The sequence below is a fragment of the Vipera berus genome (assembly GCF_964194415.1).
Source record: "Vipera berus genome assembly, chromosome: 8".
In the NCBI taxonomy this organism is placed as follows: domain Eukaryota; kingdom Metazoa; phylum Chordata; class Lepidosauria; order Squamata; family Viperidae; genus Vipera; species Vipera berus.
Genome location: NC_138211.1, coordinates 7,474,388 through 7,495,347, shown reverse-complemented (window position 1 = coordinate 7,495,347; position 20,960 = coordinate 7,474,388). Strand labels below are relative to the sequence as shown.

General features: G+C 44.0%; 1 protein-coding gene across 5 annotated transcripts in view; it reads right to left on the bottom strand.

Annotated features, from left to right (window-relative positions):
• The window catches only part of ARHGAP32 (Rho GTPase activating protein 32), a 133,522-nt gene that overhangs the window by 11,926 nt on the left and 100,636 nt on the right, over positions 1-20,960 (bottom strand). For all 5 annotated transcript variants that reach the window (XR_014027175.1, XM_081333460.1, XM_081333461.1 and 2 more), the window contains 7 exons: positions 12,791-12,893; positions 11,954-12,098; positions 11,257-11,339; positions 4,540-4,647; positions 3,346-3,491; positions 1,428-1,629; positions 962-1,107 (listed from right to left, as the gene is read on the bottom strand). Coding sequence is in view for 4 of the 5 variants with exons in the window: in XM_081333460.1 (XP_081189586.1) it covers positions 962-1,107; positions 1,428-1,629; positions 3,346-3,491; positions 4,540-4,647; positions 11,257-11,339; positions 11,954-12,098; positions 12,791-12,893 (933 nt within the window). In the remaining variant the exon portion in view is untranslated. The remainder of the gene's footprint in view (positions 1-961; positions 1,108-1,427; positions 1,630-3,345; positions 3,492-4,539; positions 4,648-11,256; positions 11,340-11,953; positions 12,099-12,790; positions 12,894-20,960) is intronic.

The window sequence follows — 20,960 nt, the reverse complement described above, 5'->3', positions numbered from 1 at the left end:
GCAACCTGAAGATGAGTGGTTTTCAACTGCCAGAATTCCCCAGGTAGCTATGGTATGCCATGCTGCTGGGGAATTCTGGGAGTTGAAGTCCACTCACCTTCACGTTGCACAAGGTTGAGAAGCACTGGTCTAAAAGAACTGAACCTTTAGTCTTTAAAACAATTACTATACCAATCAAGTGAAGCAGAGACCGGTCAAAGGTTTTGCAAGAGCACGGTGGACTGACCACGAACATAACTAAGATGATCAAAGGCCTGGAGACCCAAACATACGAAGAACGGCTGGGGAACTTGGGTTTGGCTAGTCTAAATAAAAGAAGAAATAGGGGAGACGTGATAGCGGTATTCCAGTATTTGAGGGGCTGCCACAAAAAAGAGGGGGATCACGTTATTCTCCAAAGCACCAGAGGGCAGGACAAGAGAGAATGGATGGAAACTGACCAAAGAGAGAAGCAACCTGGAATTAAGGAGAAACTTCCTGACAGTGAGGACAATCAAGCAGTGGAACAGTTTGCCCCCAGAAATCGTGGGCGCTCCATCACTGGAGATTTTCAAGAAGAGACTGGACAATCACCTGTCTGAGATGGTATAGGTTCTCCTGCTTGAGCAGGGGGTTGGACTGGAAGACCTCCAAGGTCCCTTCTGGCTCTGTTCTATTCTTAATAACAAAGTATGTTTTCAGGCTGCAGTGAGGGGAATTCAGCTCCACAAGAGTGCTGCTGAGCCTACGAAGGTTGTTTTAGCAATACATGCTAAGAAATTAGAGCAATGTCCCCATCTATAAATGCCTCTGTGGAACAGGGGGAGTTTAGGCATTTCTGAATTACATTCCGAGCAGAGCACGTGGCGATATATTTTAAAATAACCGATACTAAAAAAAAACAACGGCCAGGTGGAGTAAACCTTCAGAAGCATCCATGCAGCCCAGTCTCTTGCGGTTGTGGATAACAGGGCACCCTCACCTGCCAGAGCTATTGCCTTCATTTCTGACGGCTCGCTTGGGTTGCGCTGCAGTTTCCGTTTGGAAAGGGAGGAGGATTTTCCCAGGTTGAAGAAGGAACGCCAGCTGCCCACGGGAGATTTTTTTATCTTGCTGGGAGGTCTCTTTCTACAGCGAGAGAAACAAACAAACATGACCCTTGAGAAAATGACGGAAAGGCTCCGCGGTGGCCCCCCCCAAAAAGAACATTAGCAATTTTACACATGAAGAAGTTACAAGTCCACATCCTTTGTGCAAGCCAGCAGCATTTACAGGCGTACGCTGAGAAAGAGCGAAGAATGTTTCAATTTCAAAACTGCCCCAACGTAACCATGGGAAAACTAGGTGTAGGACAATGGGATTACACACAGACAGACAAGGCAATTACACACAGACAGACAGACAGACAGACAGACAGAGAGAGCAATAAGACAGACAAATCCTTCTACCTTTCAGATGGAAAGTCTATGATGGTGTGGAACTTTCCCTGCAAAGCAGCGGGTCCCTCGCCTACTTCGATGTATTTGCTATCTGCCGGTGCTGGAGAATTTATCTGAGCCTGAGTCCTCGCCTGGGCTTCCTCTAAAGTAAGCAGCTTTGTGGAGGGGGAGGACACCAGCAAAGATTTAGGTCGTGACAAGGAACTGTGACCTGCCACAGAAACACAAGGTGAAGCAGAGAGAGAACGATGTGAGTTAACGAGAGATTGTGAGGAAAGAGGTTCCTGAATTAGAGCCAAACATTTCCTTTATCGCAAGACTTAAGCAGGGAGTCTTCAAAACACATTATGCTTTTTCCAAGAAAGTCTGGAAAGGGGAAAAAATAAAGTTTGGGTTTAACGTAATGGACGTTCCATCCAATTATTTTGCCTTCCCTTCAGTACACAATAGGACTTGGGACTCAATTTTGGGTCACCATTTTCTTTTTTTTTACTTCTATCATTTTACCTCCATAAAGACTTTAAAAGGAGTCTCTTTTCCCACATAATGGCCTTAACAAGCTCTTTCATTAATATAAAATGTTTTGCAAAATGCTATTTCCCCCCCACACACACACACACACAAAAGAAGTTGGTGAGTTTTACTCCCAATTTAAATTCAAGAAAATACTGCTTTAAGACTGTGTGTACCTTTTAACATTTAAACATTACTGACTTGCTTCTAACAGAGATACTGCTAAACCCAGTGAGTTCAGAAACCATCTCTTTAAAAAAAACACACACACAAAACCTCACAGGAGAAATTCCACCGCATTTAGCACTTTTTCACATTTTGAAGAGAGTAATCAACAAGTCAAGAGGTAGCATCAAACAAGCAGACACTACCTTGTAACGGCAACTGTGCTGAAAATGTTGGGAATATACATCATGCCAATTCACAAAACATCTGTTTTGTGTTTTGCCTTAGTACAGAGGTCTTCAAACTTGGCCCTTTTATGACTTGTGGACTTCAAGTCCGATAATTCCTCAGCCAGCGTGCCTGACTGAGGAATTCTGGGAGTTGAAGTTCACAAGTCATAAAATGGCCAAGTTTGAAGACCCCTGCCTTAGTATGTTGTGTGAATTCAACCACTATGACTTTTAAGCCATCATTAATGGCTTAATATGTTGTGAAACCCACCCAATTATATGTCTTTAGGGTTTGTTTGTTTTTTTAATAAAAGTAAGTTTTTTTAAAAAAAAAAGAATAAGTAAATTCAGCATTTGTCTGCTGTGTAGGGAAGGCAGGCATGGTTTAGCACCAACGGAAGTCCTAAAGTTTATTCTCCACTGATGTTCTAAAGAATTTGTTGAATTTCCTATAAACATAACTTTTGCCAGAATGGTGACAACGGTGACAGTCAGGGAAATGTTTGCCGAACTCTGAGACTACTGCTGTCACTCAAGCTAAAATGGGATCCCCCAACTTGGAAAAAAAAAAAAAACACCAAACATATTTTACAACTGTGATGGTGGAACAAAGGCTTGCTCCATGCTTTTAGAATGGACGCTCTACAGTTAGAGCAGGGGGTCTCCAAACTTGGCAACTTTTAAGACTTACGGACTTCAACTCCCAGAATGCCTGGCTGGCTGAGGAATTCTGGGAGTTGAAGTCCACAAGTCTTAAAGTTGCCAAGTTTGGAGACCCCCGAGTTAGAGAGCTCTGCATGGTATGCAAATTGTTAACAGAGGGACCCTTTTCCATGATGGAGGTCTGTTCTAGGACATTCGCTAATCTTCATGAGCCTCCAATGTATGCGAGGTAGTTGTCTATGAAGCTGCATTTCTCTATTTGGTCAGCCAAGCAGAAAAATGAAAACTTGGACACACTGCTCTGCCTACCCTTTTAATGTTTGTTTCAGTTTATTCCTGACTCACGACACACTTACCTGCACTCTCTCGAATAACAGAGCTGAGTTTAGAGCTGAAAAGGACGTCCACATGATTGAGAATGAATTCCACAACCACCGACTGGATCCGCACTTCCATAAAAGCTGCTGTTCCACTGAAGCAAGCAGATTCTATCTGTTTTGATCTAGGAAAAAGAGGGCGAACATTAGCCACCCCTCCAGCCATCACTAACGGTTCCTTTTGCAAAGGAACAAATATTTGCATAGGAGTCGTACTGTGACGTCTACACAAACAGCGCTGCAGAGACATAAACTGATAGCTTGTGCATTCTCTCTTCCGTAGTATAATACAGAGCAGTTACCACATATGGACTTTGCACCTTTGAACAGGAAGAATCCTTCACCTCTTTCTTGCAAAAGAGGGGTTCATAATTTCTCTGTGAGAATTTACTACCTGTGGCCATTTTTCCTAACAGGGACAAAGTTTAGTCTATCACTAAGCTAATTCGGGGCAAAGCCACAGGTGTAACATCTGACGTGAGTCAAGTGTCTTTCTAGTAAAAACAAGTAAAGCTTAACTTTCTGGCTCTCAGTAAGTATCCAGACCATCCTGCTGTTTCTTTACAAATCAATCATTACCTAGCTGGTGCCAATTTCTCCAATGAGTATTTTCCACTTTTTCCTTAAAAAAAAACTCTGACAAAAAGTAAAATATTATAAGTTACTCTCACACTATATAAAAACACTTTAGTTTTCCAACAGCTTTTTAAACATAAAAAGTGCTGGTGGAACGTTTCTAACAAATGTTATTAAAAGGTGTAAGCTATCATGAGCTACAGCTCACTTCAACAGATGCAATTTAATTTCCGTATGCTACGAGATTCAGAGACACACTGAACAAATAGGGCTAGCCGGTGGCTTCTGCCCTTTGTGATTGTGGTGATTTGCAGACAACAACACATATGTATATCTGTCCTTTGTTGTCCTCATCGGTGTACACTTAAGGACCTCATGGCAGTGCGACAGAACACAATTAATGTTGCTAGTTTTGGGGCAAGATCTGTTTAACTTGTACATATTTTGATCTTATATTTTAAATTCTATGTCACTTAGTATGCCTTATTTTAATTGTGATGCTTCTGACACGAATGAACAAACTAACAAATCTCTCTATTGTTGGTTACCATAGACTAACATGGCTTTCTTCCTACAAAGTCTGCAATCGATAGATACCTTAGTAGGTTTGGTGCCCAGACAATGGCTAAGTTCTTTGTATGCATGTTTGTGATGGCACAATATTCAGCCAGGTGTGACAAATGCCTCATAAGGAATTCCAGAGTCCTGGAAAAAAAAGGTAAGAATTTCAGTTAAATTAGCCTATGATGCCACAGTTTCAAAAAAAAAAAAAAGCCAAGCTAAAAGGGGATTGGGGAAAATACCCTAAACAGACTAATATTTCGCTTTTTGAAAAATGGCCAACTCTTTGCTTCCTTGTTGCATTGCAAAAGCCAAGGAAGACAAATATATGCCACGTGGCTCAACATACTGCAAGATGTCTCCAGCAGTCAAGGTTTATGTAGACACTGTGAGATTCCATTACTGTTTTCTAAATGGCAACTGCCATCTTTGATGACCATTAGAGGGAGCCTTCACAACATTATCTAGCTAAAGAATATGTATATTTTTCCTATGTAGGGGGAAAAAAGAGAAAGAGAGAGAAGAGAGAGGTGATGGTGATGAAAGGGGCATCAGGTGATTGCATAACTGACCAATAAAAGTATGCTAAACCTTTGTTAGTAGATTTTGCACATAGGAGGGACACATAGATCCTTTCAAATAATTCTAGGAACTTATGATATTTTGAGTATCAATATCTAAGATACTTTAAAACAAAGCATAGTTAATTTCCCCTGGATTCTGCTCCCCAATTTAGGTTGACATCCATTGTGGTCATAAGTCAAGGACCTGCATTGCAATATAATCCAACGTCAATATAATCCAACAGGACGCAAACCAAATCTTTCGGTCCTTTATGCTGATGACTCAAACATTCAAACAGCCCTGAGCTAAGCTATTCTGGTCATGCTTAAGAAAGAATGTACACACTCCAAACTGCTACTTCCTGTAAACCTGGGGCGCATTTCAACCTTGACAACTTTAAGACCGGGGGATTCAACTCTGGAATCCACGGGTCTTAAAAGTTGCCACAGTTGGATAGCCTTGCTCTAAACAGGGATAAGTATGGTGATGTGGCAAGGAAAAGAACAATTGCCAGACCTCCTAATTCTACAAAGCTGTATGAAGCAAAGGAGCAAGTACAGGAAGAGTCACAGCAGCCCTCAATATTCTACGTGGCCTTCACTGTGCTAAAAATTAGCAAGAAATCTTAAGACTTTCGTAAGATCTATTTGTTTTCATCCCCAAATGGGCTTCAGATTCATGGCATGCTGAGCTAGGCATCTGATCAAAGGATCAAGTTCCCAACCACAACATGCCCTTCCTCTGATGCTGGATGACCACATACTGTATGTAGCAAGCAGCAACGTTCTCCAAGCCGGCAAAAAGAAAATCTCTAAATGTTTTCCAGATCTGTAAACCACTTGTCTGACTCACTTCTGCCAGCATCCTCATCTTATTCTTAATGTGGATAGCACTGAGATGAGCTGTCCTACTTCCCATGCTATCTCTTGCCATGATGCACAGAATTAGACTTGCATTTCGACTCTTATTAAATTTTTAATTAACAATTCTGCCCAAAGGGCAAGATAACAGCCCATAATTTCTTGAAAAAAATTGTTCCCCTTTCGCGCCCTTGGAGTTTTACCGTATATACTTGAGTATAAGCCGAATTTTTCAGCCCACTTTTTGGGCTGAAAAATTCCACTTCGGCTTATACTCCAGTCAACAAAAAAACTTACCGAGGACTTGTGCGCGGCCGAGGCTTTGGTGCTTCCGGGATCGCCCGCACCTCTCCCAAGCCACCGCCGTCCGAGACCTGCCGAAGTTTGGGGAGGTTTGGGGAGGTGCGCGCGCACCTCCCCAAACTCCGCGCCTTGCCTGCCTGCTTCTTTCCGCAGCGGAAAGAAGCAGGCAGGCAGGGCGCGGAGGAACGGAGACTTGCCGACGTTTGGGGAGGTTTGGGCGCCTCCCCAAACCTCGGCAGGTCTCCGTTCCTCCGCGCAGACCTGCCGACGTTTGGGGAGGTTTGGGCGCCTCCCCAAACCTCGGCAGGTCTCCGTTCCTCCTGCCGACCTTTGGGGAGGTTTGGGCGCCTCCCCAAACCTCGGCAGGTCTCCGTTCCTCCTGCCGACCTTTGGGGAGGTTTGGGCGCCTCCCCAAACCTCGGCAGGTCTCCGTTCCTCCTGCCGACCTTTGGGGAGGTTTGGGCGCCTCCCCAAACCTCCCCAAACCTCGGCAGGTCTCCGTTCCTCCTGCCGACCTTTGGGGAGGTTTGGGCGCCTCCCCAAACCTCGGCAGGTCTCCGTTCCTCCGCGCAGACCTGCCGACGTTTGGGAAGGTTTGGGTGCCTCCCCAAACCTCCCCAGGTCTCCGTTCCTGTTTGGGGAGGTTTGGGCGCCTCCCCAAACCTCCCCAAACCTCGGCAGGTCTCCGTTCTTCCTGCCGACCTTTGGGGAGGTTTGGGCGCCTCCCCAAACCTCCCCAAACCTCGGCAGGTCTCCGTTCCTGTTTGGGGAGGTTTGGGCGCCTCCCCAAACCTCCCCAAACCTCGGCAGGTCTCCGTTCCTCCGCGCAGACCTGCCGACGTTTGGGGAGGTTTGGGCGCCTCCCCAAACCTCCCCAAACCTCGGCAGGTCTCCGTTCCTGTTTGGGGAGGTTTGGGCGCCTCCCCAAACCTCGGCAGGTCTCCGTTCCTCCGCGCAGACCTGCCGACCTTTGGGGAGGTTTGGGCGCCTCCCCAAACGTCCCCAAACCTCGGCAGGTCTCCGTTCCTCCGCGCAGACCTGCCGACCTTTGGGGAGGTTTGGGCGCCTCCCCAAACGTCCCCAAACCTCGGCAGGTCTCCGTTCCTGTTTGGGGAGGTTTGGGCGCCTCCCCAAACCTCCCCAAACCTCGGCAGGTCTCCGTTCCTCCGCGCAGACCTGCCGACGTTTGGGGAGGTTTGGGCGCCTCCCCAAACCTCCCCAAACCTCGGCAGGTCTCCGTTCCTGTTTGGGGAGGTTTGGGCGCCTCCCCAAACCTCCCCAAACCTCGGCAGGTCTCCGTTCCTCCGCGCAGACCTGCCGACCTTTGGGGAGGTTTGGGCACCTCCCCAAACGTCCCCAAACCTCGGCAGGTCTCCGTTCCTGTTTGGGGAGGTTTGGGCGCCTCCCCAAACCTCCCCAAACCTCGGCAGGTCTCCGTTCCTCCGCGCAGACCTGCCGACGTTTGGGGAGGTTTGGGCGCCTCCCCAAACCTCCCCAAACCTCGGCAGGTCTCCGTTCTTCCTGCCGACCTTTGGGGAGGTTTGGGCGCCTCCCCAAACCTCCCCAAACGTCGGCAGGTCTGCGCGGAGGAACGGAGACCTGCCGAGGTTTGGGGAGGTTTGGGGAGGCGCCCAAACCTCCCCAAACAGGAACGGAGACCTGCCGAGGTTTGGGGAGGTTTGGGGAGGCGCCCAAACCTCCCCAAAGGTCGGCAGGTCTGCGCGGAGGAACGGAGACCTGCCGAGGTTTGGGGAGGCGCCCAAACCTCCCCAAAGGTCGGCAGGAGGAACGGAGACCTGCCGAGGTTTGGGGAGGTTTGGGGAGGCGCCCAAACCTCCCCAAAGGTCGGCAGGAGGAACGGAGACCTGCCGAGGTTTGGGGAGGTTTGGGGAGGCGCCCAAACCTCCCCAAACAGGAACGGAGACCTGGGGAGGTTTGGGGAGGCACCCAAACCTCCCCAAAGGTCGGCAGGTCTGCGCGGAGGAACGGAGACCTGCAGAGGTTTGGGGAGGTTTGGGGAGGCGCCCAAACCTCCCCAAAGGTCGGCAGGAGGAACGGAGACCTGCCGAGGTTTGGGGAGGTTTGGGGAGGCGCCCAAACCTCCCCAAAGGTCGGCAGGAGGAACGGAGACCTGCCGAGGTTTGGGGAGGCGCCCAAACCTCCCCAAAGGTCGGCAGGTCTGCGCGGAGGAACGGAGACCTGCCGAGGTTTGGGGAGGTTTGGGGAGGCGCCCAAACCTCCCCAAAGGTCGGCAGGAGGAACGGAGACCTGCCGAGGTTTGGGGAGGTTTGGGGAGGCGCCCAAACCTCCCCAAAGGTCGGCAGGAGGAACGGAGACCTGCCGAGGTTTGGGGAGGTTTGGGGAGGCGCCCAAACCTCCCCAAAGGTCGGCAGGAGGAACGGAGACCTGCCGACGAGCCTTGGCCACACAGGGTATTCCTGTGTATTCAGGCTTGTAAAATGGCGGATCGAGCCTCTGCTGGCGGCAGAGGCTTGCAGAACGGCGGATCGGCTTATACTCGAGTCAATAACTTTTTCCAGTTTTTGGGGGTGAAATTGGGGGTCTCGGCTTATACTCGAGTCGGCTTATACTCAAGTATATACGGTATATTCCTATGAGGCGTGCTGAGTTTTGCATGATGCCTCCACACCCACTTCTGTTCTGTCCCAGCCTACGTGAGTCCTTGTTCTGCTCACAAGGAGAAACCCCTCTTCCAAGAAACAGGCAGGAACCACAAGAGAAAAAACAACCCCTTTTATTCTCACAGACCTGAGTCAATGTCCAAGGCAAACAAACACCGTCCACAGAAACTCTATCCTCAACACGAACGGTTGCCATCAGCAACCAGCACCTCCCACACCTCCCCTTTTATAATAAAGCCAAGGCGTGGCTTCCTAATGCCTTCTCCTTTGCCTTTGGAGCCGCCCCATTGCATTCCTCTGTCCTACTCGCGTCTCTTGCCGGCGCTTTCATGCATCCTGGATTTGTCCCAACTGTTCTTCATCACTGTCCAACTCGGGCTCCCAGCACAGCTGTGTCTCAGCCTAAGTGTGAGTAGAGGGGCCCAGACTCCTTGTCTGACTTTAAGTCTTGGAGCTTCTCAGAGCCTTCCTCTGACTCTGATGTCACTCCAGGCCCCTCCTCTTCATCTCATTCCTCAGACTCAGCTGCCGGATCCACTGGCTGGCGAGGAATCACAACAACCTCATGGAGTATCAGCAGAGAGGACAGGGATGGGTTATCTGTCTTGTTACTGAGCTTAAATAAAGCAGAAGGCAGTCTTGTGTCACCACAAATCTTTCAGGATATGCACTCAGCTCCTTAATTTCACAGAGGGAAGATGGGATCCTCAGTAAACCAGTAACTTACAGGACAGACAAGTCCATCTCTTCATGTACAGGGAGTCCTTGACTTACAATAGTTCAAGGTTCAAGGTGTTAGTTATGACTTACAAAGCCCTTCATGGCATGGGTCCGGATTACCTACGGCAACACCTGCGGCCGGCGTCAACTTCCCTCCGTCCAGTGTGCTCCCACAGAGAGGGCCTCCTCAGGGTGCCGCCGATCAAAGAATGCCAATTGGTGACCCCCAGGGGGAGGGCGTTCTCTGTGGGCGCACCAGACCTTTGGAACCGCTTACCGGTTGAGATCTGGATGGCCCCCGACCTTCGCTCCTTCCGGCGCGATCTCAAAACATTCTTTTTCGAACAAGCTGGCCTGGTCTGACGGGATGGGGTTGGGTTTTTAAAACTAGTTTTAACTTTAATATGTATTGATTTTATGGGCATGATGTTTAATGGCTTTTTAATTTTTGTATTCAATTTTTATTGTGTATTGCCCTGTTCACCGCCCTGAGTCCTTCGGGAGAAGGGCGGTATAGAAATCAAATTATTAAATTAAATTAAATTAAATTTAGAGACCGTTCAAAGTTACAAAAACACTGAAAAAAATGACTTAGCACCATTTTTCACATGATCAAAATTCAAACGCTTGGCAACTGACTCATATTTATGATGGCTGATATGTCCCAGGAGGTCATGTGATCACCTTCTGCAACCTTCTGACAAGCAAAGTCAATAATAACCGTGCTATTCTGCCGACTATAGAAGAATGGACTTTAAAGGTTTCAGACCTGGCAGAGATGGCAAAGATATCGGCTTATTTGAAAGATCACTCGCAAGAACGTTACATTATGGAGTGGAGAAAATGGATTGAGTATATCCAGAACAAATACGGGACTAAAAAGTTTCATGTAGCATTTGAATAAGTCTTCCTTTCTTTTCTTTTTTCTTTTTTTTATATATTTAATAGTAATAGTGTTTGTAGTTATCCTATTTGAGCTAGAGAGTGATAGATTTTAGAGTTTGTGGTTGTTAGCATTTGGATGCTTATGATTGTTTTTATTTGTTTTTATACCCTGTACTTAGCTTTGGGAAGTCGGGGGGGGGGGGGAAGGGGGGAGGGGTAGAGAGGGATGGGTATGGGAGGGGGAGGGGGGATTGTTAAAGATAAAATGTATGTTAAAACTTTTTAATAAAAAAAATAATAATAATAACCGTGCTATTAACAGCTGCAGTAGTTCACTTAAGCACTGTGGCAAATGTCGTAAAATGGGGCGAAACTCACTTAACAAGTGTCTCACTTAACAGCAGAAATTTTGGGCTCCATTGTGGCCTAATGCAAAACCCGCATGTCCCTAGCAATTTCTCATCCAAATACTAACCAGGCAAGATTCTGCTTAGTCCTTGAGCCGAAACAAAGTCAGCTTACCTGCTGAGCAAACTAAAAATGTCAACGTCTTTAAAGAATGATTTTACTACTGTATATGGAATGAGGAAGGCAGAAAGAACATTGCTTATAAAAAAGGGTGGATGCAGATTAGTGTTAATATAGGTATACTACTATGTCTGCAGGGAAAATAGGACACGAGCTTCCACAAAGTCACCTAGGGTTCTTTTTTAAACAACATAATCATCAGGCTGTGTAAACACAGTCCAAATAATTGTGCAATAGCCATGTACACAGACCTGTAGTGTGGTGGTGGCAACTGCTGGATGACATCATGGATTTTCACCAGTCTTTCTTCGTCGGTTGCAGCAGATACAGCATCCTGGGGTGGGAAGAGATCACAAGTCTCAGCACAGCACATTTGTTTCTTTTTTCCTAAAGCCTTACAGAGGCATACCAATAAAAAAACATAATGCAGAGCAAAAATAAACGCCTCGCTAACTTTTTTGACTGTCCTAAATCACAGGATGTTATATGTTACTTTAGCATTCTGTACCAGTTCCAATACGCAGCAGTTTATAAGGCAGAGGTGTGCAACGTTGGCAACTCTGCTGACTGGGGAATTCTGGGACTTATTCAGTTATCTGGATCTCTTGGGACTTGAACTGAGATCTCTTAAATCCATGCTAACACTGTCAACTAAACCTAGTTCCCAAGTGGAAACAATCAGCTGATTTCGCTGCAACTCTAAATAAGCTTAAAGCTTCTTTTCCCCCAGAGAAATGCTATCCCAAACTTCATGTTCCATAACGTACCGGAAGAACGAATGGATTCTCATATAAATACACAGCAACGATATACAGGGAATGTGCCAGTTATTTTAAATGTGATGCTGTTTCTCCAAATTATCCATAGAAAAAATGTTAAGGAATCTCTGAAACACTATTAAGGATACCCATACAGTAAGGGGGGGGGGGGAAACAACAACAATCTTACTGAAAATTTCTCATAGAGCTGATAAGTGAGCAGAGGATTCGGGAGCTCCCGAAAGTAGAGCTTGCAGAGTGAACCCACACAGTGTATATCCTGAATATAGACATCTTTTGTCAAGTCAGGGATTTGTTCGGAGTCAAACTCGTGCCTGAAGATAGAGAAAAACGAAACGGGACGAGGGGGGTGGGGGTGGGGGGAAAAGAATACGGTTTCGCCTTTAAGTAAGATGTAAACAGCAACTTAAAACATGCTGATTTTTTTTGTCAAGCTACAGGGTTTTCTGACAAGCAGTTTCAATCATCTTATAGCCAATTAGTTTGCTCAAAAAAAAAACAACCTAGCTCTAAAGTGGATGAGGCAATTACATAAATAATGGCAAGATAGGTGGCCCGTGTCAGAGTCACATTAAGCATTAAATGACAGGTTCCTATTTAGAGAAATTACCCATCTGTCAAACCTACAACGCAAAAGATGAGTGGGAGAAATGAAATAAGGTCAACAAAAGCCACCCCCAGGTCATATACAAGCCGAAGAAACCAGAACCTCGTGCAGAACTTATCCAAACTATTTTTTTTTTAAAAAAGTATCTACCAAAGTACAATGCTTGTATAACACCTGCAATCCTGTTGAATACTTTAAACAGCAGATAGTAGCTCCAGAACAATCAACTGCTTTCTATCCTGACTATGCACTTTGCTTTTTCAGACAGGAAAAAGACTCTTAAAATCCAAAAAGCAGCTATGGAGTGAAGGAGACATAGAGTCTGTCTGCTTTTTTTAGGAAAAAAGAAAAGGGCACCCAACAGAGAATGAAACTCACAAATAGTGCATACAAGCCTACCGTAGTTTTTGGATATTGGATGCAATCCCAGACAGACGGTATATTCCATCCACGATACCGTGTTTTTCAATGAATTCAGTGCAACTCTTGAGGACCTGGGGAACTTAAAAGGAAAAGTAAAAAGGGTTAGTGGACCATCAGATGACCATCCGTATCAGCAGATTTGTCCATGCAGGATTTATTGGATCATGAAACAGTTCTGCACAAGTAACAGTTTTCTTAAAACTCTTGCTTATCCCATTCATTTTTACATCCAAATTGAAATCAATACATTTCTAAAAGTGGCCTCAGATTAAGTTAAGTGCCACTGATCAGTGTTATTATACTGCAGGGTTAAACTCCTAGCCTTTATTTAAACCCACTCCTCTGTACAAGTACTGAAATCCTGGCAATGTTCTATGATTTACCAACAACCACTGACTCAGAACTCATACAAATACAGAGACTAGACACACACTGGTTTGATTTTAGTTTTATATGTTGTAGAAATCCAGATACTAGAATCTATCACCTTTAGACTGTAATGAACATTTAACCAACTGTGGTTTAGTCAAGAGTCCATGATTAAACAAACTTATGCTTAGCTGTGATATGTGATTCTACTTTCTCTACCATTTCATCCATAGCACTAAGCAGATGGAATATTTTCACTAGGATAATGGCTAATTGATTATTATTCATCCATTGTCACCCAGTATGTTTTTCTTTCTTTCTAGGGATAAATAGAAACAGGCAGTATGGATGATGGTTTTAAACAAAGGCTAGGAGTTTAACCCTGCACGATTAATAATGTTGATGTTCCTGACTCCTACACTGTATTTTTGAGGCATATTGATGCTCAGGGACAAGATTACACATCCCATGGAGGACTGAAGCCTCCAGGTGACTGGAATGCTTTGCTTAACTTGTAAAGACAGCTAAATATTGCTATAGTACTGCTCCTGGATGTATTGTTTCTTGACTGGCTGCAGCTAGAAGATCCCAAGGTCTTTGGATAAAAATAAGAATATCAGCTTAGGAATGTTGGCCTTTAGTCCATTCACTCTTGACCTAGACAGTTTCAGATTATCAAACCAACAACAAGTTACTCTTAAGTTAATTATTAAAGTTTCTATATGTGTAAGGATATATATTTGAGTATATTAATCGGGGGGAATAGAAAGAAGGTAAGCCACAGCTACAGTTTCCAGAAGACAACATTATATGAAGTTAATCTGTAACTGAAAAAGCAGCAACACAGATTAGGATCAATTGAAAACCAGGCAGCAGTAGGCACACATTAACATTCAAACTAACATACCAAACAATCCAACAGCAAACTGTTCAAAACAACCAATCCATATACTTTTATCCCTCAAAGGAGTAAAACAGATTTAATGGTGGACATCTTAAATACCACTTTAAGCTGGTATTTGCCGTGGTTAAAAAATAACAACCACTCACATTTAAAACCCTGGCAGGTACTCTTGACTAAGTAACTTTGAAAGATTCCTATGAGAGTTTAAAACCTATTTGTATGTAATCTGCCGATTCTCATAAATCGAGAACTGAGAAGAGATACTGAGTGGTTAGTTCTTAAAGCAAATCTGTACATAGCAGGTAGCACTGTCTCGGTGCACAATTACAATACTAGTTTTCCCGGGCAATTAGGCTCTTACTGAGCTGGAACATCCCAAAAATTATTAAAAGGAATGCTCAAGAAAAAGATGCAAAGGGGAGAAGATGGAGAAGGAGGGGGAAAGAGAAAATCTCCTAAGCCCAACAGTGAAATTGCTCTGCTTATAATAGATCACGCCTGCTCTAAGCTCAAACCCAGTTTTGACAGCAAAATATTTTAAAAAGCATTTTAAATGCAACAAACCCTTTCCAAGGACAGATGTGTATTTTCCTTGATTATTTTAATCGAGTTAGTGATGATGGGAGACAGGTTACTGGACACAACAGGCATTTGGCCAAATCCAGGAAGGCTTCTTTTGCAATTTCACTAGTTGACAAAAATCACTGCTTTTTACAAGTTTGCTTCTCTAAGCCATCACCTCAACTTGTAGCAATTACACCTTTTTGAATTATGGATTCCAGACACAATGGTTTGTTACTGTTTTTGTCCTGAATTTACTGAATTTTATCGGAGTCTGTGCTCTAGCATTTTTTAGAAAATAGTTCCTATGCTCCCTAGGAGCCCTTGTGAGGTATTAAAAGGTAAAGGTTCCCCCACACATGCGTGCTAGTCGTTTCCGACTCTAGGGGCTGGGGCTCATCTCCGTTTCAAAGCCGAAGAGCCAGCACTTGTCCAAGGACGTCTCCGTGGTCATGTGGCCGGCATGACTAGACGCCAAAGGCGCACAGAACGCTGTTACCTTCCCACCGGAGTGGTCCCTATTTTTCTACTTGCATTTTTTATGTGCTTTTGAACTGCTAGGTTGGCAGAAGCTGGGATGAGTAACAGGCGCTCACTCTACTACGCGGCACTCGGGATTCGACCCACCAAACTGCCGACCTTCTGATCGACAAGCTCACTGTCCTAACCCACTGAGCCACCGCGTCCCTTATTGTGAGGTATTAGGAACTACTAAAATGAGAAAACATGACAAGGACTACCCTGTCAAAATCGTAAGAATATATAACAATAAGTCATCTTCTCCTCTCCTCTCCCATCCTTCCATCCACTTTCCTCCCTTTTCAACTACTAAGTCTTCAATTTAAGAATTTTTCTTCCCTAATTCCTATTGAAATCAGTCCCCTAAATATTTGCCTCAAATGAGGCATAAGATTTCAAAACCAAGAAGAAAATATCATCTTATGTGTCTTTGCCAATGGTTTAATCTATTACTGAACATTTTAAAATAAAGGAGTAAGATGGAGCTAGAGAGATGCTGATGTATTCATTTTTAAAGAGCATGGCATTTGTCTTCCCCTCTTTAATTAACCCCATTCTCTTCTAGGAAGACGTTAGACCCTGCACAAAAACATCCAGAGGTTCTCAATGATCCCCATCAACACCGCTCCTACCTCTCTGAATTGCTTTATTGACACAAAGGATACGGAGAACAAGCTCAGTATGTTTACCTTCACATCTGCCTCCTGGAGCTTTCCAGCCTTGTAACAAACAGCATCACGGAGAACTGTTATATGTCATCATTAAATTTCAGGAGCACCCCCCACTGTGACATTTAACATCGAGGTAAAAGAGAAAACAACCTCCTCCCCCCCTAAAAAAAAGTGAAGAGGGGGGAGAAGTAACAGTTCTTCCAATGTGGTATATACCTCATTTGCCATTTTATTAAAGGGGGGGGAGAGAGAGAGGGACACAAAGTTGGCCAAACATTCAACAGCCCAATTTGTCCTCCAGATATTGGGAGGACAATTGAAGTACAATTCGTTAATTCTCTAGTCTCCCTGTCAAAATGGATAAGAGGGCCTCTTTTCACCATGCAACTGTGCCAGAGAATGGCTAATTCGAAAGCCTTTCATCGCATGAGGATACAATTAAAATCTTTCACATGAATTAACTACCCTGCTTACAATGAAGAAATCTACAGCATAAATGTAACTGCTTGCATGTGATTAAGCAAATGTACTTATTTCCTGATCAACAATAGTTAGTTGGACAGCAAGCGTTGAGTTCAACTCAGGGGTCCACTACCTTAATGGTTCTTCCTATGTATCTGTGGATGATGGATGTAGGCAATTGCCAGTTTGTGACCTCAACCTCCTTGGATTTACATTGCGTTCAGATCCAACGTTAGACTGACAGATTGGACTCGATATATTATGCTGAGGGATGTTGATATTAATGTGAATGGTATACTTGGGATACTAGTTTCATGACTCCTTTTAAAATGGACATGTGTCTTTTCAAATAAAATACCCGATGAGAAGAATTTCTCCATTTTTCATACAGCAATGTCCCAATTTCCCCCCTCTGATCCAACTGCCTTTCAGAATATTCTCAGACCTATGTATAAAACGTCTTTTGGAACAAAGTCCCTTCGCTGAAATATCTTTCTTTGAACCAACAAAACTAAGAACTAGTAAATTTGATCTCAATATAAGGCATTATTTCCAAAACACTACGCTTCCTTATGTATTACTGACGATTATATAATCATCCTTCAATAATACTTCAAGGTTAGCTTGCAAATGCTAAAAGCACAATATTCATGAATTAGGAATTTTACCTCACAAGTATATGCTACTGCTGTTTTCAAGGCATGAGGTTTCCACCTTATTTAAAAGACATGAGTGCAGTGCTCAACTTTTAAAACCTGAAAAGGTCAGGAGGGGGGGAAAAACAAGAGTGGGAGATGTAATATTTGTTGTAAAAACTATACTGCATGTTCCTTTTTGTATACAGATGTATCTGTCAAGCCCAGAACAACTTCTGCCAGATGTCATCACTTGTCATGGGACGTCTCAGAAAATCAGCTACTGAGGGGACAACATTTCCGAATTATAGTAGATGAAATGGAATATTATGCTGAGGTTCCCCTGATCTATTGGGATCTAAGATGTAGAATGAGATTTTGACTTTTGTGAATCGCTGATAAGGCTGAAACATCTTAGGTATTTATAAATGAAATTGCAATTAACAATGCTTAATCAAACGAGAGGCTCTTTTCAGACCTTCAGTTTCTAGGCAACCTGCCATCCATGTAGCCTAGAGACTTCCTGATTTGCAGAAACCTCGGTATATTTAACCACTATGAGGCTGTAGGAGAGGCTGTAGGATCCTGAGCACAATAAACATCTCCTGTTGAGAGATAAAGCGAGCAGTCTGTGTTTCCTCTTCCTAATGCCAAAATGACGACTCGACATTCTAGAAACAGAAGTGCATATTCAACTGTAAAAACTTAAGCAGCCCATCCTGTAAAAAGTCCTGTCATTTCTGGTGGAATAAACACCACATGGAGGATTTCAGGATTTTCCTTCATTTCTGGACTTAAATCTGAAGTGGTCCAAAGTGAAAACCTGTATTAAATAGCTACAATAGCTCCCTCCAAGTCTCCAACCAATCTTCCCGTGTCTCCCTAACCCTCGGCAACTCCACAGCTACCACTAAGCCAATCCTGCCCAACCTGTTTACTTTAAAAGCAGCTTCAGGGTTATCAGGGACATCTTAAAATAAATATCCAGGTGGTCAAAATCAATGGCAATAAGGAGCTGTGTGCCTAAATATCACAGACCAACAGAATTTAACCATACTTAACCCTTTCAAGATTTTATCCAACACTGCTGCTTAAGTTTGTAACCACTGTAACTGGTCTTAGTTTACTGCTTCATAATCCCAAATTCAATCCTGCTTTTAGAATTAATATGCACATCTATTTGCTAAAAATGGCCTAAACTAGCCTAACAATAATTTGGGTAGTAACAAAAACACATTACAGCTTGTAAGCGATTATAAGTGACAGGAGAAATGCTTTAAAATGTCTTGTTAAGGGCCCAACTGACAGTGATTACTTTGGTGATGTGTAGATTTTGACGCACAGATGGACTTTAGAGCTGGCAGTTAAGCAAGATTAATTCCAAGACAACAGGTTTTCTAAACTCAGACTGTCTGCCTTGAGTTGCTCAAGCCATTTTATGCTGCCTATTACAATTGCACCTCTATGAATCAGAAATCTTTGTTATTACTTATTCTTTACAAATCTCCAAAATGAAGGTTAGAACAGGGCTATTTTTTTTTAAAAAAAACCTTTTGGGGGGGTCATTACTGACCACATTTCTCGCCAAGCGTGAAACATTTCTGCTCTAAGGAAAAATACGACAATAAGGCAGTCCTTGACTTCCGACATTCATTTAGTGACAGTTCAAAATTACAACACCCTGCAAAAACCGGTATTCACACTTGTTGCAGCATCCACACGGTCATGGGATCAAAATTTGGGTGCTTAGCAATTGGTATGGATTGATGATGGACGCATTGTCCTGGGATCCGGAGATTGCCATTTGTCTCCTTTCCAGTCAGCTTCCAAAAGCAAAATCAATGGGGAAAGACAGATTTGCTTAATAACTATGTGTTAAGTGATTCACTTAACAACCATGGCAAACAGATTGTAAAATTGGGCATGACTCACTTAATCATTGCCTTGGTTAACGAGGGAAATTCTAGTCTCAGTTATGGTGGCAAGTCAAGGTAAGTGGTAGGGGACTGAGAAAACCTGGCTTTCCTGTTTAAGTAGTAAGGATACATCACAATGCCATCCTCTTGCCCTATGAAGACCAACTATTTCTATTCCTCAATTTTAGAACTAATGTAGAAAAGGAAAGTTATCACCATGAAAAACCATGAATTAGGCACTGTGATTGTATTTTTTTGTCCATGTGAAGGATTAGCTGTTTGTACTGAAACCAGTACCGTGTGGCCACAAATTACAAGTACATGCTGAGGTCTCCTGCGTTGCTTGGACAATTGAAGGCAAAGTCATGGGTTATTCCTATTTTGTGATTTTTCGGTTCTTCAGAAAGAAAATAGTTGAACCTCCTGTTCAGACTTAATATTGTACAATCCATGGGTAGAGATGGTCCACTGGGTGCTAAGTTGCTTCAACTGGCAGGAAGAGCCAAATGAAAGTGATTAAAGTTCCTTTCCTTATTGTTAGGTCCGAGGTGAACTACAGGAAGAAACCTACTATCTTAAGAGTCAGCCAAAACACTTCTGTTGCTTTCCATAGCTGTCACAACTGCAGGTGTTCATCCAATCAAACACTTAATGTACCTGTGGAATGCACGCAGGCTCTGAGCCAAAAGAAAGGCATGAGGAATTTAAAACCCGTTTTAGTGCCTCCTGGGGGATTATATAATTAAGCAAAAATGATTTGTGTTAATTGCATAAGCCTTAAATCTAGGGTGAATTCCCCGAGATGAAATGTCCACGGGATGAAATAAAGTCTAAGTATGGAAGAAGGCCAGATCCTGAAGCTAAAACTCAAATACTTTGGCCACCTAATGAGAAGGAAGGACTCACTGGAGAAGAGCCGCATGCTGGGAAAGATTGAGAGCAATAGAAGAAGGGGACGACAGAGAATGAGGTGGCTGGATGGAGTCACTGAAGCAGTAGACGTGAGCTTAGATGGACTCCAGAAGATGGTAGAGGACAGGAAGGCCTGGAGGAACATTGTCCATAGGGTCGCGATGGGTCGGACACGACTTCGCAACTAACAACAACATGGAAGAAGGCAAGAAACAACAAAGAGTAACAGTATCATTAAGACATCTTAAGGACACACCTTAAGGAACAACTCAAAGACTAGTTTGTCTGACCTCTGTTTCTTCTCCAAGATTTAATTCACTACCACTGGAGTAGCACATACTCAGAGCAATGTTTTGGTAAAGTCTGACTTGAGAACATGGAATAGCCATAGATTACTAGACAACAGCAATAGCATTTAGGCTTATATACCGCCCCATAGCACTTTACAGCATTCTCTGGGCAGTTTACAATAGCAGCATTTTACCCCCAACAATCTGGGTCCTCATTTCAGAAGGATGGAAGGCTGAGTCCATCAATCTGTCAGGATCGAACTTCAGGCTGTGGGCAGAGTTTGCCTGCAATAATGTACTTTAGCCCCTGTGCCGCCAGACAATTACCCAACTTTAAATAAAATTGATATTCCAAGCATATGACACTCAGTTATATATAAGGAATGTTATAGAGGACCACTCTGCTCCTTCTTTCCCTGAGGTGAATAACCATTATTCTAAGTCAGGCTGCTGAATAACAAATTGCACATGATGCTGTAGTTCTATCGTGGGGACCAAGGATTCTTTCACAGCATAGCAATATGAATAACTTTTCAGTTCCTCTTACTCCTTTAACTAAGTTTGTCTGTAGTTCCAGATTCCTTATTCATACAAATGCCCAAGTACAATGGAACTCAATTATTGCTGTATATTTATATATCTGTTTGCTTGCTAACTCTGTATGCCCATCTCATGTTTGTGTATGCCATGTATGAAGGCCTTTACCTTAAAGCAGGGGTGTCAAACTCAATTTCATTGAGGGCCACATCAGCATTGAGGTTGCCCTTAGGGGGCCGGGTGGGTATGGCCAGGGTGGGCGTGGCCTACTGGGTGGGCGTGGCTAGAGTGCATATGGCCTACTGGGTGGGCATGGCCAGCTCTACATCGTTTGCATCAAGGGTGCCTATGGGGGCCTGGGCAGGAGTGG